This window comes from Phocoena phocoena, chromosome X, assembly GCF_963924675.1.
Source record: "Phocoena phocoena chromosome X, mPhoPho1.1, whole genome shotgun sequence".
Classification (NCBI taxonomy): Eukaryota; Metazoa; Chordata; class Mammalia; order Artiodactyla; family Phocoenidae; genus Phocoena; species Phocoena phocoena.
Window position 1 is genome coordinate 3,774,124 of NC_089240.1, and position 18,688 is coordinate 3,792,811.

The window sequence follows — 18,688 nt, forward strand, 5'->3', positions numbered from 1 at the left end:
TGTTGTGTTTCATCCTAAAAACCTGACATTTCCAGTACTTTACCGATGCTCCAAAACGCCCAACTTTGCAAACATCTGTGGGTGATGTGCATTTCTAAATTAGAAGGTCATCTACAACTCATCCCCTTGCTCCGGGGTCTTCTATAGGTGAATGTTTTCAGTAGTGAATGAAATACAATGCTCAAAACAAAAGTAAAACCTCAAGTTGAAAATAAAATATTCTTAGTGATACTCGCCTCTTTGGAGAAAACATTTCAGCCCAGTTTCTTATTTGAAACAGGTCCGTTGGTCCATTTTATTTGTCGTAGCTTTTACCATAACCATCCTATGGCATACAGATCTCATTCTCATAGCCACGCTGCTGTGAGCAATTTTCTGCACCCTCTCAATGCAGTTTTGCCTTGAAAACGAACGTTGTTACATAGGCTAGGAATCTCATTCATGAACTGACCAAGAGCAGGCTAAACCACAGAAGAAGGTAAGCTTCGAAACATTAACTTCAAAATACGTTCTTTATTTTTCCAACCCCCCAGCTGGGGAAAAACGAAGTTAACACCGAAACAACGGAGAGCTGCTCTTGAATTCCTATGCACCTGGCCAATGTCCTTTCATCATAAATCATAAAATTTACATAAGATGAAAAGCCATCAAATTACAAAATTCAAATAGGAGTATTCCATCTCACGTAAATGCAACAGCCATGCAACTCTTCAAGATACAACAGACACAGACAACGCATTAAGGAATTAAGTAAAAGATTTTCCGACAAACGATTAACCGGTTAACACACCTACAAAACCACAAAAGAAAGCTAACGTCTATGGCCATTATCTACCATTACCAAGTTATCACCTATTACCAAATGCGTTCTCAGACACGTCTCCAAACTGTGTTCCTTCCACAGGGTTATGCTAAGCCCACAGAAAGAAAAGTGCTTTCAATAAAGTATCATGTACATCTGATCACCTTGGAGGCTGCATGTGTTTGAGGCGGATCCTAGGAAATGAAATTCCTGGATTAAAAAGTGCAAACTTTGAAAAACAACAACAACAACAAAAAACAGACCGCGCTGTGTGAACGTTAAGGGACAAATATATCTTGCAGCATGAAGTGAGCTCTGTGTAGTAGAGATTTCTAGGAATTAGAGTAACACAGTTGGAATCAACGAGCCCCAAACCGAAAGCAGAACTTCCTCGTGGCCTCCTGTGCGGTGATCAGCAAGACGGAATCACTCACCTAGAATCCCCAGGCGGTAGTTAACTGTGATCACGATGACATTGCCGTAGCTCGCTAGAATACTGCCGTCGATCATGTTGCCTGTGCCCTCCATGTAAGACCCGCCATGGATGTACACCATTACCGGCTTCTTACTGTTCTGATCGTGGATGTCTGGAAAAAAAAGCCAAGTAAGGAAACACAATAAAACAGCATGCTGATTAACTGATGCTAAGTCAAGGGCAAAGGACGTGGGTGACTTTTCCTAGTTTAGATTGGAATCAATCGCATGGCCCCTTTTTAAATTAGGTATGTTCTTGGTAAGATGGCCTAAGGAAAATGGTCCATGTTGTTATATTCTCTACTCATAGAAATGATGCAGGCATTGGAAGGATGCAGTTGTAGGTTTCTGTATGTATCTACAACACTAAATATGCGAGGATGGAGATGAAATACATCTTCCCTAAAGAGTGCTCAAACCCTAGAAGGGCATCTACTACAAAATATATTTTTATCATCTAAGTAAGTGTGAAATCAACGTCAAAATGATAATTTATTTTTACTGTAACTTCTATCTTCAGTCAAAGAGGAGCTTATAGATTCATTTTCAACTTAACAACGAGAACATAAAACTAGTCATGAAACTGTAAGCTCTCAATACAGGGCCCATGATGACAAAAAAACAAATACATGGTTAAAAATGATCAACAGGACAGAAATGTGTAAAAACAAAACAAAATGTCCAAGCAAGTGTTTTTTCTCTAATTTACTGATTGCAGTAATATCCCAACTTAAGTGACAAAAAAAAAAAAGGGAGAGAGAGAGAGAGAGGAGAGCTGGGATAAAAATGGCACAAGATTCCAACCTCAAGGTGAAAGTTTGGCAACGCTACATATTTTTACAGGGCATATAAACTCCCATCGTGCTTTGCAACCAGAGTACCCAGAGTCATCATTATCTTCTTTAACAATGATGTGAAAATCCTATTTTGCAATGTTCTGTGACAACAGAAGTTTGGAGGCCATATGTCTATTTGTAGAGCCTACTTTCTGAAAAGTTGTGATGAAATAACTTGTTTGGTGGAAATCATTCCTTGGGCTTTTTTACCTTGAATGCTGAAGAATCCTGACCTTGATTCTAATGATTTCTGGATATTTATGTATTGTATATACACATATATGTGTGTGTCATTTAAATATCTGTGTATCAGAAGAAAACCAAATGTATCCATGTACATTTATTTTCATTTTTTCTTAAATAAAAACTTTTTTTCCCTGATTCATGGAGACACTTTTGAACTATCAGAAAGGAATTTTAAGGAAACAAACCACCCTTTGGATGGTGGCTGCGTATAAAATGAATTACGATCATGATCTCAGAACAGGCTCCTGGGTGCCACCATAGAGCAGCCCGAAGGCAAAAGAAACCCAGTGGTCACAGTCAAGTGCAGAAAAAGTGTCAAGCTGCCCGTGTCTGCAGTTATTTCATCTGTCGCAGAACACTATTTTCTCCTGTAAAACTTAAATAGGGGGCTTCCCTGGTGGCGCAGTGGTTAGAGTCCGCCTGCCGATGCAGGGGACACGGGTTCGTGCCCCGGTCCGGGAAGAACCCACGTGCCGCGGAGCGGCTGGGCCCGTGAGCCATGGCCGCTGAGCCCGCGCGTCCGGAGCCTGTGCTCCACAGTGGGAGAGGCTACAACAGTGAGAGGCCCACGTACCGCAAAAAAAACCCAAAAAACAAAAAAACTTAAATAGGAAGTAAAAATCATTTTTTAATCCTTCACTCATCATATGCTACATGGAATTTTTAAATAAATCACCGTCCCTACAGGGGTCTGGCGTTTTACACTATCCACCCCTCTCTCTGGACTCTGACTTGCTGTGTTAGCCCTTATTTATGTTACCATTCTGCAGGAGGCGGCACGCTACTCCACTGTGGCAAGGGAAGAAGTTGAGATTTTGAGGGCTGCTTTATGGGGTTCCCTCACAGAAAACGTTAGGTTAGCAGCTCTTACCTCCGAGACACAAAGAACAAGGTTCTCGTGAGGTTGAGGAAGAAATAACCAGATGCCAGATTCGTGCAAAGTTAAGAAGATGATCGTAGTTTCTTGGTATTAAAGGAAAACTAGACGGAAAAAACTAGAAGGAAAATTACTGTTAACAGTAATAAAGGTGACTGGTGAGCACTGGGAAAACAGATCCTAACGGTCAAAAGGGAATAACACACTGAAAAGCCAGAAAAAAGTAAGATGCAAACTAACACTCATAGTTGGCTATACAGGGATATGGACAAAACTACAGGTGTCCTGAGGCCTCATAAAGGAGAGGCTAGGTGCTGCTTCAGGTGCAGGTATGATACTCCAAGGCAGGTCCATCGAGGGCCTTCAACGTTTTAAGGTAAATAAATGGAGATCCATGCATTTTGCTACTCAGATGGGAAAAACATGTTTTCACCCAGCCTACACAGCCTTAGAGCCAGCAAAGGCTGACATGAAACATGTTTTTTCTTTTCTTCTAAACCATTTATTCTGCTGAAGGAAGAGGATACAACGTGCTAATGATGGTTTAGATGTCATGTCAGCTTCCATCTTTAAAAAAAAAAAAATCACTTTACTTCTAGTGTATAATCTGTCAAACAATTTGAGATCCTTCAAGAAGAAACTCTCCACAGCAGCTAAACATTTTTCGGGGAAAAATGTTCTTAAAGCAGCTGTGGTGTGAAGACAAAGATGCATAGAGCTAACTTTTTGAAAAATTTCAGTTCCATCCCCCCCCTTTTTTTCTTTAAAGCTGATAAAAGGCAGTTCTGAAAGAAACAACTTCTCTTTAAGACACTTTTTCATGTATTTTACTGTGAGCCAGAGAAGATTCTTTGAAAACCCCATTTTGGAATCAGTATGTTTGAAAAGAAAAACAAAACACTAAAAACAAACAAAAACAGAAATGCCAGCCCCCTGAAAAGTTCTACTGAGGTGTCTCACTGTCCACAGAAGAAATTAAGAAGACCAAAGCTCCAAAATACAAAATTATAAAATAACATTTGGAAGGAAGAAAAGAAAGCATACATGCATGTTTTAAAATTTCATTTTCTCTTCCTGTGACCAAGCCAAAAAAAAGAAAAAGAAAAAGAGTTTCCTTGTAAATTGTATTTTGTTACTCACTTCATACTGAGAAACATTTATACATGTTCTCCCAGGTGATTTGCAGTCATCTACACCGTCATTGGGACTAAAAATGACAGTGGTTTCCAAACAAGAAGAAAATAAAGCACACAAGAGTGTACTCACTTCAGATAAGGGAGGAAAAACAGGTTGAGATGAAAAAAAGAGAAAAAAAAAGAACGAAAGATACAAAATCATGCACCAAGGTCGAGCTTTGAAAAAAAACAAAAAATACCTTCATCTTCACCACGGTCATTACTGGTTATATCATCAGCGTTTTTCTTTGTGTTGGCTCCTGGTGTCATATTGAGAAGGAAAATAAAGGGAAAAAAGAGAATTCAAAAACAACAGGTTTGCAAAAAAGTCAGAAGAAAGAGAGATACTACCCCAGTAAAAGAAAAAAAAATAATGTCATACAAAAAGTTGAAATCTGTTACATTTGGATTTCAAAAACATGAAATAGGGAGATGCAAAATGCATATAAACATAAATATGTCAAGAAGAACAAATTCAAAATGTTACTTGCAAAAACTATTAGATACTCTGTGAAAATGCAGTGTGAGGGTTAAAATGATACTACTGCAAAAAAAAAAAAAAACTAATGTGAGTTGAAAAAAAGAGAAAATTATTTTAAAAAAGGTTTCCCACATTTTATAAAGAAATGCATATGAAGTATTCAAATGTTCCTCTAGCTTTAACATGTTATAATCTAGATAAATTTTTGAAATGTCACTGATACAGTTTGCTTAGGAAATTCCATAATGTAAGAAGAAACACATTTAAACAATAAACATGAAAGCACTTTAATCAAAATATCTTAAAACCAACATTAGTTTCATGCACAAGAATTTAAAAGCACAACACTTATAATAAGAATCAGAAATGTTGCTACTTTATTTAAATCATGAAGACTCACCTATCCCCAGTAGCTAGAATACTGCACATTATTTATTCCTTTTGTCTACTGTAAACAAACTACCACTTTCAGTAAGTATTTCTGAAGTCAAGATAAAACAGTATAAATAATTTTTTTCTGTGTTTGAAACACTTATTAAATATTGCTTGAATGTTATTGCTATTTGTATAAATAAATAAATAAATGAAGTCACCTACCTGGATGACCTGAAACATAAACCGCCTTGAAATTTCCATGTAGGCAAAATGAACAGAGGGTCCCTTAACCACGCCAAAAAAAAACGGAAAAAGGGTAAAAAACAAAACTCTCCTATGCTCTCCGTATGCAGTGTGCCATTTTGGTTTTTCTATTTTCCAGATACAAGAAGCTAAAACATTCAATACCACTTGAGGTGTTTAATTAGCTCAACTGCCTTCTTTTTATAGACAGGCACAGCCCACAGGTATGCCTATGGCACTTCTGGATAACTCGAATTGTGGCCATCAGTTAAAATGGTCTTTGCCTTCCTCCACGGATACATGGGTTAAGGGAGAGGAAATTTAGTCACTATCACCCACAACACTTGTGGCTGGAAAGCTTCCTTCAGTTCTACATACCTCAGAGGGGCTTAAACATATTTTGAAACCAAGATCTGCTGTTGCTGGTTTTATAGCTCAGTACCGGTTGATTATGGTCAATTTCATGTGGATAAACAAACAGAACTGGGATGGTAGGTGGAAACCGGATCCCTTGTGTTTGTTGATTTTTGAGATTTAAATTTTCCCACTGTAGACAGCTTCAAGTTACCAATCTAATCTAAAGTCATTGACAAGAGCTTGGAACAGAAAAGCCCAAGACCCTTTGAAACTCAAGCCTACTACCAGTTTCACGTCATCTACTTGAAAGTAGAATGGAGTCTTCTAGGAGACCACCTGTTTTCCTTACAGCACGTTCAAGTCCCATCTTTTAGAAAGTACCATGACACAAACGTGTCTGCCTATTAGAGTCATCAGCTTAACATGGAAATCAATTCACGTCCAAGAATTCCACCATGCTGAAAGAGCTTAAACAAACTAAAAAAGAAAAAAAAAATCTCATCAATTTAGCTCCATTGTCTTTTGGGCTGTTTTGGTCAGAGTTTATCAATATAAAACTGATTTCAAAGCTATCTCATGGGCTGAATTTATGGCAAAATCATGTTAAGAAGCGTGTAAGAAATGCCCTTCTCAGAGAAACAGGCTACACAGATGACAGAACTAAAACCCTTCTCATTTCTGAAAAACATTGCAATTTTTTGAAGATTTTCTAAGTTTGTAGAGAAACAGGTCACCTCTTTCATGAAAAAAGAGAAGACACTAGAAAAATAAAGGTGTAGTCAAAACACATGCAATGGATTAGGGGAGAGAAAATGTTGTCTGATGAAGCTGATTCCCTCCCAGAAAATGTGTCCCTTTAAAAACTTTGAGCGGGGCTTCCCTGGTGGCGCAGTGGTTGAGAGTCCGCCTGCCGATGCAGGGGACGCGGGTTCGTGCCCCGGTCCGGGAAGATCCCACATGTCGCGGAGCGGCTGGGCCCGTGAGCCATGGCCGCTGAGCCTGTGTGTCCGGAGCCTGTGCTCCGCAACGGGAGAGGCCACAACAGTGAGAGGCCCGCGTACCGCAAAAAAATAAAAATAAAAAAGTTTGACCAAGTCTGCTGAGCACCAGCCTTCCCACAGCAGTCGGCATTAAGAAAGGTCTTTAATTCGGACTCCATACCTGGACTTTGCCTTTCCCACGAGCCTGTCCTAATATCCCTGCCTTCTTCTGGATTTTCTTCTCATAAAACTTTCTGTCTTCCCAGCTGCCGCTGGAAACTCAGGCACATGACCGCTGGACTGGCTCAAACTCAAACAAAGGCCTTTCTGCAAGGTCTGGGGTGAGTTAAACGCCAGAGCTCTTTCCCAAGACCCAATTCTCAATGTCTTCAGGCTCACCAGCAATGCGTGAAATTTGAATAATCTGAAATTCTCCCCGGGGCAGGAGGAGAGCTAGTATTCAAGGAGACTTCCCTCCAAAGATGGAGGAAGACGTTCTAAAGATCGACGATGCTTTGAAAATTGGTATAACCTAGATACATCACTGATTAAATGGTAATCCAGGGTAGTCTCTTTGACTCTTTACCAAATGCCTTTGTTCAACCAAGTGTGATTTTTAAGGGCTCTACTGAGGTATAATTTTAAATCATAAAATCAACTCATCAAGCTGTAAAGTTCAAGGACTGTGTTCTTAGTCAATGTATGGAGGTGTGCAACTATCAACATAATCCGACTTTAGAATATTTCCTTCACCCCAAAATGATCGCTGGTGCCCAACTGCCGGCATTTCATGTTCCTAACCTCAGTCTCACTTAGTCAACTGGTGACTTAGTCTAGATTTGCCATTTCTGTGCATTTCCCATAAATAAGTTCATATAGTATGTAGTCTTTTGTCTTGCTTCGTTCACTCAGTATAATGTTTTCAAAGTCCACCCGTGTTGTAGCGTGCATCAGTATTTCCTTCCTATTACTCATACAGATGAATAACAGTCCACTGTATGGCTACACCGCATTTTGTTTATCCACTCATCTGCTGACTGACACGCCATTTGTCTTATTTCCACTTGGTGGCCGGTATGAATAACGCTGCTATGAACATTTATATGCAGTATTTTTTATGGATGTATATTTTCTTGCATGTACATCAAGGAGTGGAATTGCTATGTCACATGGCGCGTTTATGTCTAGTACTTTAAGAAACTGACAGACTGTTTTCCAAATCAGCTGCATCACCGTATATTCCCATCGGCAGTATATGCAGGTTCCAATTTCTCCACCTCCTACCCAAGACGTGTTATTATCTGTTTGATTATATACATCCTAAGAGGTGTCAGACGGTGCCTCACTGTGGTTTTAATTTGCATTTCGCTAATGACTTAATCACGCCAAGGATCTTCTCCTGTACTATCTTTGGCGGGATGGCTATTCAAATATTTTCCCCGTTTTTTAAATTGGGTTCTTTGTTCCTTACTCTTGAACTGTAATTATATTTTTTAGAGACAGGTCTTTTGCCAGAAAGATGATGTGCAAATCTTTTCTCCCGGTCTGTGTCTTCTCTCTTGATTTTCTCAATGGTGCTTTCGGAAGTGCAAAATTTTTTAATTCTGATGAAGTCTAACTTACCGACTGGTTTTATTTTAAGGCTTGTGTTGTTGATATCACATCTAGGAAATTCCACCTAGTGAAAGGCCCTGAAGAGTTCATGTTTTTTCCTAGATGTTTAAAAGTTTTACTTCTTATACCTTTCATTTGTTTTGAGTCAATGCTGGCATATGATATGAGGGAAGGTTTGAAATGCATCCTTTATTCAATTGTCTCAGCACCACGTATTGAAGACACTCTTTCCTCAGTGAATTGCTGTGACACTACTCTTGCCAGTCAATTGCATATAAACGTGAGGGTTTGTTTCTGAACTCTTTAATTATATCCCCTTCTATATTTCTATTTTTTAATATTTATTTTATTTATTTAATTTATTTATCTGGTTGCACCTGGTCTTAGTTGCAGCTGGCAGGCTCCTTAGTTGTGGCATGTGAACTGTTAGTTTTGGCACGTGGGATCTAGTTCCCTGACCAGGGATGGAACCCGGGCCCTCTGCATTGGGAGCTTGGAGTCTTAACCACTGTGCCATCAAGGGAAGTCCCCCCTTCGATATTTCTATCCACATGAGTACCCTACTGTCCGAGCTTTAGAGTACGTTTTGAAACAGGGAAAGGCAAGTCCTCCAACTTTCTTCTGCTTTTTCAAGATAGTTTGGTTTTTCTAGGTGCTCCGCCACTCCAGGCAAACGTTCCAATGAGCTTGTCGACGGAAGCAAAAAACACCTGCTGAGATTTTGCTGGAAATTATTTGCCAAACTACAATTTTAAATTAATTTTATAGAGTAGAGTCTAACCCAGAAACATAATTAGATATCGCCTTTAATGTTCTTTGTATATTGAATTTCCCACCCTTTTGTTCTTTTTTCCATAAGCTGCTGCAATATTTGTTCCCTCAATTATAACTAATTAAATGGCCTAAAAACCAACTGAGTTCTCTTGAGTATCTCATTTAGTTACAATCATGAACTTTGTAAACACAGGTGTTGGAGGACACAGGGAAAATGATTCTGCTGTAACTTATTCCAGAGTAAACCCATCCCGCGGCTGCTGAAAAGGCATTTCAAAGTCCAGACAGGCCATGAGTTTTCTCCTGGTCCCCAAAAGACCAGAACAATATTCCTTTACATCTAATAATTAGCATCTCCAGCAAACCTCAGTGGGGAAATGGCTCTAAATATTAAAGGGAATACTGAAATAACTTCAAACAAATATATTCCATTATTAAAATTTAAATATGATTTTATAAATAAAAGATCTCAATGTCCCAAGTCCTGAAAGATGTCCATGGTTTTTTATACCTGTTCTTCTGATGTTCTCTTTCAGTACTTTATCTAAATCATTTTCAAAAGTCAAACTATTTAAAACAGTACTTTGTATCATAAATGTAACAGGAACCCTTTGTAGACAATTCGGAAAATGTAGACCAACCAGAGTCAATGAGAAAATAAAAGTCTATAGAAAACTTCTAGATGCTGCAGTTAACATTTTGAGGCAGGAAACTAATTTTATAAATGTTCTTTTTAACATACATTAAGTTATGGCGCCATCAAAGTGTGCAAATCATGAAATAAAGTCACCAGTGGTGTTATGTGATCACGTTATCTACACAATATAAAGAAATGACAGAACCCCCAAAAAACCTTTCCAATTATTGCTCTTAATGCAAGATATCCTATTAAAATGTATTTATCAGCTCATATTTATTATTTTTTTTTTTCCGGTCCCTTCCAAGGGCAAATTCCAAGTCCTTCTTAATCTTGTTATCTCAAGGAAACATCTTAAAAAGAGCCTGTCTGGCTAAATGCATTGTTCTCCATACAGAGGAAGCTGTATACTGGGGAATGGGAGAGAGAAATGCTTTCTTGGCCATCACAGATGTGATTGATTAGTTAGCCACTGGGCCACGGAGGACCACTTCTTTAATGTAGTCAATCCTGGTAGGAGACCAGCAAGCAATTAAGATACCCTGGGTTCACTCCAGCAATGAACTGACTGGGACTGCCCCACCTCAAGCTGTCCTCATTAGTTTATTCACTGGCACACCCATTCCTCCTGCAAACATGTACTGACACTTCAAGTACGCTGGCCCCGGCCCGGGGAGGAGAGGCAGCTGAGGTAGACACACCCATCCTGAAGGAGGTCACTCCTTGCACCTCCTTGCATCTGAGATCGACTTGCACAGGATGACTCGGATGGGCCTGATGAATGTCTTCATTCATTTACTCTCTTGGTTGGGAGTTGTCTATGATGGGAAGGTGCTTGCTGGCTAAGGACGTGGTGGGTACCAATAAGTAAGCTAGGGTGAGGGCTCACTTTCTATAAGCAACGGAGGTGGGCTGCTCTGAGTGGGAGGGGAAGGGGAACAGGGGCAGTCAAGACCCCAGGAGAGGGAAGCAGGGCAGGAACCCCACTGGGATACCTCTTCTGTCACCCCTACACCTTGATGATGGGCTGTGACAGAGATAAATACTTGTGGATGATGAATGTCGCCTGCCATATCAGTAAACAAAGGATGCTGCAGCCATCAAGCCCTCAGCCACTGGCATCCAGATGGGATTCAGGATGGAGACAAGTTGGAAACTCGCCCAAGACAGTTAATGGGATATCAAAGGAATGACTTCAGTCAGCCCAGACTCTTGCATCTTCCCATACATAGAAAAATGCTAAATCCATTAACTTGAGATGTCCGGTTTTCATTAATGAACAGTCATCTTTTGATGCTCTGACTTCCTGGTCTTTGTTGCAAAAACTCCTATACATCCAGGCTCCTCCCCTACCTCTTTGGGGCAGCCCCTCAGAGCTATCTGAGTTGCTGTGCCCCACACTTAGGTTCTCAGAAAGTCTGCCAAAGAAAACGTAATTCTCAACTTTTAGGTTGTGCATTTTTCAGTCCACACTCTCCACACATAAATCATAACATATGCTCTAACCTCCACGTTCACATTAATTAGCACAGTGAATCTCAAAGACAACATGAAACATTTTATCTGTGGGTCCATCCAATGTATGTGCTGCTTGAAAACTTGGCGCCTACAGAAAAGTTCAACTTCTGCACTTGAAGAAATCAGCATAGCTGACCTACTCCTTCATGTCTGCTTCTCCCTGAAATCAGAATATCTAAACAAGACCAAGTTACATGACTAACAAAAATATGTGTACATCTGGGAAGCTTGTCTAATGGAACCTTCAATAAAGTGATTCCCTGAAACCAGCATTTGGAATGATTTATCTCTCTTTTTTTTTTTTATACGTGCCATGGCAATGCAGGAAGGGCACGTTTGTGATCAGCCCTGAAGGCCACTCTTTCATAACGTGGGGGAAGGGTTTTGGTGACCAGAAAGCCTTAGAAAAAACAACACCTACAAGGGGAGTGTAAGGAAATTTATTGCCATAAAGTCATCAGCAGAGTTATACTTTGAAAAAAAAAGTTCAGAAAGCTATGTCTGAATTTGAAGATCTCTGCCCCAGAATATATAAAGAGATATAGAATCACGGAGTTATAGGATGTAGTTGATTGGCAAAAGTTCCCCAATTTTACAATCCTCCCTGTGATTTTGTGAGTTTGTGTTCCCACCATTTGGATCTTGAAAAGGTTTTATGATTTGTTTTTCCAACAGAAAAAAAATGATGATGGACCAGTTCCAAGCCTGGGACCCCAAGGTCCCCACACCTGTGGAGTTCATAATCCACGTGTGTCGGTCAAGCACAGATGAGCATCCTTGTTGAGAAAGACCTTGCCCAGTGGGCACCTGTGACCTGCAAGCTGATCCCAGACACAAGAACCTCCCAGCTGAGGACACTCAAGATTTCCAACCCAAAGCACCATGCACTAAATAAAGGATGATTTAAAAAGCTGAGATTTGGTATACAAACAGCTCATACAACTCAATAACAAAAAACCAAAAAACCCAATGGAAAAATGGGCAGAAGACCTAAATACACTTTTCTCCGAAGAAGACATACAGATGGCCAACAGATGCTCTGAAAAAGAAACAAGGGCTTTTTCTACTCAGGAAAATCTGCTTCAGGCAACACAAATCAAATATTTATTTAAGAAGAATCTTTCTAGAAATACAAATAGACAAAAGGCACATGAAAAGATGCTCAACATCACTAATTATTAGAAAAACACAAATCAAAACTACAGTGAGGTATCACCACACACCAATCAGAATGGCCATGACCAAAATGTCTACAAACAATAAATGCTGGAGAGGGTGTGGAGAAAAGGGAACCCTCCTACACTGTTGGTGGGAATGTAAATTGGTGCAGCCACTATGGAAAACTGTCTGGAAGTTCCTCAACAAACTAACCGTAGAGCTACCACATGATCCAGCAATCCCACTCCTGGGCAAATATCTGTAGAAAACTCTAATTCGAAAAGATACATGCCTCCCAGTGTTCAAGGCAGCACTATTTACAATAGCCAGGACATGGAAGCAACCTAATTGTCCATCAACAGAGGAATGGATAAAGAAGATGTAGTACATGTATACAATGGAATATTACTCAGCCATAAAAAAGAAGAAAATAATGCCATTTCCAGCAACATGGATAGACCAAGAGACTGCCATACTAAGTGAAGTCAGAGAAACACTAATATTATATAATATCATTTATATGTGGAATCTAAAAAATACTACAAGTGAATCTGTATGTCAAACAGAAACAGACTCACAGACGCAGAAAACAAACTTATGGTAACCAAACAGAGAAGGGGGTAGGGATAAACTAGGAGTACGGGACCAACAGATACAAACTGCTATACATAAAATAGAAAAGCAACAAGGATTTACTTTATAACACAGGGAACTATATTCAATATCTTGTAATAACCTATAATAGAAAATCATCTAAAAAATATAGATGTTTATATATATACTATATCTGAATCACTTTTCTGTACACCTGAAACTAACACAATATTGTAAATCAACTATACTTTAAAAAAAGAAAAGGAAAAAAAGAATTCTGCCACTTAATTTACCTTGGATTGTCATTTCAGGAAAATTAAAGGCATATTTTTGCGATTACACTAAAAATAGGTCTAATTCTTTCTAACATTCTGGCACTTCAAAATGCCTCACTGCAATAATGGGAATAGTAAGCGCAGTGGGTTCTTTTCGTGGGTGGGGTATGTTTACTTTCTCTCTGACTGGCTTTGGAAGCAGATGGAGAAAAATATGAATAATAATTTTCCTTTCTTGTTTAGCTGGAATTAGGAAGCACTGATTTCATACTTTGCCTGGTAGGAATCAAAATAAATCTAAAACTTTATAGGTGTCTGATATATGTCTATGCTTCTTATTAAAATCTCAGGGCACTGCACAGACTTCCATAAGCATTTTTTTTTGGCTGCATTGGGTCTTCGTTGTGGTGCACGGGCTTCTCATTGTGGTGGCTTCTCTTGCTGCAGAGCACGGGCTGTAAGAGCGTAGGCTTCAGTAGTTGCGGCTCGTGGGCTCAGTACTTGTGGCACACGGGCTGAGTTGCTCCGCGGCGTGTGGGATCTTCCCGGACCAGGGCTCGAACCTGTGTGCCCTGCATTGGCAGGCTGATTCCCAACCACTGCGCCACCAGGGAAGCCCCCATAAGCAGTTTTTGTTATGAACTGTGCTACTGAAATATTTCTGCTCACAGGAATGATAGATCCAATTAGATTTACATCAATCTCCCCCAATTTTATTAGCACTTTTACCTGATAGAATGTATTCCCCCTAACAGTCTCTGTGAGTTTGAGATTAAATGACAATGTATTTAAAACTGGAACTAACTTAGTATCGAATTATGCTTGACGTTTTTTATGCATCTTTATTCAGAAAACGCGTGTTGAAAATGCAATTGGCTTTGGTTTGCCCTGAGACCCCTCTTGAAATATAGTTGTACTAAAAAAAAATAAATAAACCTATGTGTGTGTGTGTGTGTGTGTGTGTGTGTGTGTGTGTGTGTGTGAGAGAGAGAGAGAGAGAGAGAACACACACACACACATTCTTGCCAGGAGAGTCTGGAAGATTTTCAGTGGTTTTCCTAGTGTTAACTGTGATCAAAAGCTTCTTTATGTAGCCAGAACACACACCACTGATAATGGGTGAAATCTCTATGTGAGTTTTTGGTGTGGAGGGCAAGAATTACGAGGAACTGGAAGCTTCAGCTTATTCTTTTTCTGTCTAGGTAAAAGAATAAACTGAAAACGATAGATACATAAGTATGTATAACTGAATCACTTCGCTCTATGCGTGAGACTGACACAACGTTGTAAATCAACTGTACTTCAACAAAATAAATAAATAAAATAAAAGAATAAACTGTCTGCCTCAAAAGTGGCTTGTCTATCTTTACCAGGCAAATCCCTCAAGCGGTCTTTGGCTTTCCTTGACTCTGCGTCTAACATGGGGACCTAGCAGGCAATCACGTCCTCAGAATCAAATGAAGTCTAGATTTGTACAAAATCATCCCACTCTTCAATGCCTGACCCTGTGGAGCCAGAAGATGCAAATGATATGACCCTAGTTAAAGGCCCCAAGAAATAGATATTTTTTTAAGAATCACAAAGTCACTGAGGAGTCTTTGGAATGTATGATCGTTATTACTTCAGGTAAGGACTACGGCCACTTCATCCACTTTTGAACTTAGCTGACTGGACACCATAGAGCTGTCCCTTGTTCTGCTCAGTTAGAAACTAAAGGATGTACTGATATAAACAACAGAGATGTCAACCAGAAAACAAACTTAAGGGAAATGACTCTCAACCCTTTTTTTCTTTTTCTTTTTTTTTTGGCTGTGTTGGGTCTTCACAGCTGCACGCGGGCTTTCTCTAGTTGCGGCGAGCGGCGGCTACTCTTTGTTGTGGTGCGCGGGTTTCTCATTGCAGTGGCTTCTCCTGTGGGGCACGGGCTCTAGGTGCACGGGCTTCAGTAGTTGTGGCACGTGGGCTCAGTAGTTGTGGCACATGGACTTAGTTGCTCTGCAGCGTGTGGGACCTTCCCGGACCAGGGCTCGAACCCATGTCCCCTGCGATGGCAGGAGGATTCTTTGCCACTGCACGACCAGAGCACTCATTCACATTCACACACACACACACACACACACAGACACACACACACACACTCAGCCATGTGTACACGCAGACTGGCACACAGCCTCCTAACACCCCAACATACACCTCCATCAAAGAGGTCGTTTTAGATCAGAAACGTGTCTGGTTCTCCAGCATGCTTGATATTTGTAAACCAAAGCCAATGTGACTGTTTTCCCTTAGAAGTACATGCCTCCTTTTCCTATTAACACCCTAATTTTGTTTCTGTGTTATAGAAAATTAACATTCCTGTACTTGGTACTAACTACCGTGTGACTAGAGTAGAATAAAAAAAAAATGGGAACATCAACACAGAATATGAAGTACCCAAATATTTATGGTGACTAAACAAAACGCTACCAGGATTACACCCTAAAATAATGAAGACTAGGAAAGCATTGTACTCTTTCCTTGAATCCAATCGTCAGGAACTTTCTGAAGGGGGAGCTTAAAAGAATCACTTAACCAGAAATACCTCGCCTAAGAATCTACTGGTTCCCTAGTAAGATGTGAACGCTGCCTTGCGCACAGCCGGTGATTCGTAAGCGCTGGCTCATATGAGTGCCAGCTGGTGTTGTTTTAATGGCTCCCCAAGTATTTGCTGCATGTTTCTGCCTCCCAGATTCTCTTACTAGATTCCGAGGCTGTGATCCATCTAAATCTCCCTCCTGGGACTCACTGTCTAACTTCGAAAACCTCAGAACACCCAGTGCAAGTGCCCGCAGCTGTATGGCATGCACCCCAGGGTCTACTCCACAGGAGGAAACCACCCCTCGATTCATGTGTTCCAGCAATGTTTCGTGGGTGTCCCTGAGGACACTATGCCTTGCATGACAATTACATGGGCGTGTCACTTATATGCCCCACAGTCCCCAAGGATGGCAGGTGTATATAGACTCTTTCCTGTGCAACCAAATCCACTTAGCAGAGGAAGACCCTGATCAGGGAGGTGCCAGCACAGTGCTGTGTTAGCATTAAGCGAATCATAATCACTTGTTTTCTACAGGACTCAAGGCTGATGATATGGAAGGCAAGATGTTTTTTTAAGCAAAATCCCATTTGGATTTTAAATGCAAGATATTTTCAAAGTATTTTCATGGGTATCGTACACTAGGATGCTCGAAGCATCTTTGGGAATTACAGACGAAGGTTTGTGATCTGCACTTTTTGCTTTCTTTTTTTTTTTTTTCTCATAAACTTAGATTTTAGGGGAGTTTCACATGTCAAGAAAGATTGTAAAGACCGTAGAGAGAGCTGCCATATACCTCATACCTCTCTTATTAACATCTGGTCCATGTGTTATAATGAGTGAGCCAATACTGAAACATTATAATTAACTGAAGTCCATACTTTATTGAGGTTTCCTTCATTTTTACCAAATATCCTTTATTATTTTTTTTCTGTCACAGGATCCTACATTCTATTTTAGTCATTATGTCTCCTTAGATTCTTCTTGGCAATGACAGCTTCAGACTTTTCTTGTTTCTTCTGACCTCAACACTTTTGAAGAGCTCTCACCAGGTGTTTTGTAGAGTATCTCACAATTGGTTTTTGCTTTTTTTTTTTTTCTTGACGTTTTTCATGACAAGACTGGGGTTGTGAATTTGGGGAAGGAAGCCTGGAGGTCAAGTGTCCTCATCGCATCATATCAAGGGTGCATGTTCTCAATATGACTTATCACTGTGAATGTTGACCTTGATCACCTGGCCAAAGTCACATGTGTCAGGTTTCTCCGTCATAAAGTGACTCGGTTTTTGATATTGAGCTGCATGAGCTGCTTGTATATTTTGGAGATTAATCCTTTGTCAGTGGCTTCGTTTGCAAATATTTTCTCCCATTCTGAGGGCTGTCTTCTCGTCTTGTTTATGGTTTCCTTTGCTGTGCAAAAGCTTTGAAGTTTCATTAGGTCCCATTTGTTTATTTTTGTTTCTATTTCCATTTCTCTAGGAGGTGAGTCAAAAAGGATCTTGCCTGTGATTTAGTGTCCATGGACAGATGAATGGATAAAGAAGATGTGGCACATATATGCAATGGAATATTACTCAGCCATAAAAAGAAACGAAACTGAGCCATTTGTAGTGAGGTAGATGGACCTAGAGTCTGTCATACAGAGTGAAGTAAGTCAGAAAGAGAAAAACAAATACCGTATGCTAACACATATATATGGAATCTAAAAAAAAATGGTCATGAAGAATCTAGGGGCAGGACAGGAATAAAGACGCAGACTTAGAGAATGGACTTGAGGACACGGGGAGGGGGAAGGGTAAGCTGGGACGAAGTGAGAGAGTGGCATGGACATATATACACTACCAAATGTAAAACAGATAGCTAGAGGGAAGCAGCCGCATAGCACAGGGAGATCAGCTCAGTGGTGCTTTGTGACCACCTAGAGGGGTGGGAGAGGGAGAGTGGGAGGGAGATGCAAGAGGGAGGGGATATGGGGATATGTCTATACGTAAAGCTGATTCATTTTGTTACACAGCAGCAAGGAACACACCACTGTAAAGCAATTACACTCCAATAAAGATGTTTTAAAGAAAGAAAGAGACTCTTTTCTCCTCCTTGAATTTTAGAATCTCTGAAAGGCAGTCGGTATGCACAGTCAAACCCAAGGAGCAGAGATTCATGCTCCAATGCCTTGAGGGAGAGGATCTCCATAAATCATTTGGAATGCTTCTGCATGGGAGGTGTGTCTTCTCTCCCCAGTGGTAGGGAGAATCGTGCCACCCTTTCCTCAAGAGGTCCACGCCCTAACCCCCAGAGCCTGATAATATGATATGATGCACAGCAAAGGGAATTCAATTCGCAGATGCCCTTAAGGATGATAGTCACCTGACCTTAAAATAAGGACATTTCCTGGATTATCCCAATGGAATCCCAAGAGCCCTTTAGAGTGCAAGGTGAAGGCAGAAGACAATCAGAGTTAGAGAGAGACTGGAAAATGCTAAACTGTTTGGTGGGTTTTATTGTTGTTGTTTGTTTTGTTTTGTTTTTTGCAGATTAAGGAGGGCGCCTTGAGCCAAGGAGTGCAGGTGGCCTCCATAAATTAAAAAAAAAAAAATTATCAAGAGATGAGTTTTCCCCTAGATCCTCTAAAGGAACTCAATCCCGCCTACACCTTGATTTTAGCCCAGTGAGACCCATTTGGACTTTTTTTTTTGCAGTA

General features: G+C 40.2%; 1 protein-coding gene across 5 annotated transcripts in view; it reads right to left on the reverse strand.

Annotated features, from left to right (window-relative positions):
- Positions 1-18,688, reverse strand: part of NLGN4X (neuroligin 4 X-linked) — a 258,721-nt gene that overhangs the window by 126,501 nt on the left and 113,532 nt on the right. For 3 of the 5 annotated variants that reach the window (XM_065900328.1, XM_065900327.1, XM_065900330.1), the window contains 2 exons: positions 4,611-4,670; positions 1,237-1,389 (listed from right to left, as the gene is read on the reverse strand). In XM_065900328.1, coding sequence (XP_065756400.1) covers positions 1,237-1,389; positions 4,611-4,670 — 213 coding nt within the window. The remainder of the gene's footprint in view (positions 1-1,236; positions 1,390-4,610; positions 4,671-18,688) is intronic. The other 2 variants (XM_065900329.1, XM_065900331.1) reach the window with 1 other exon arrangement.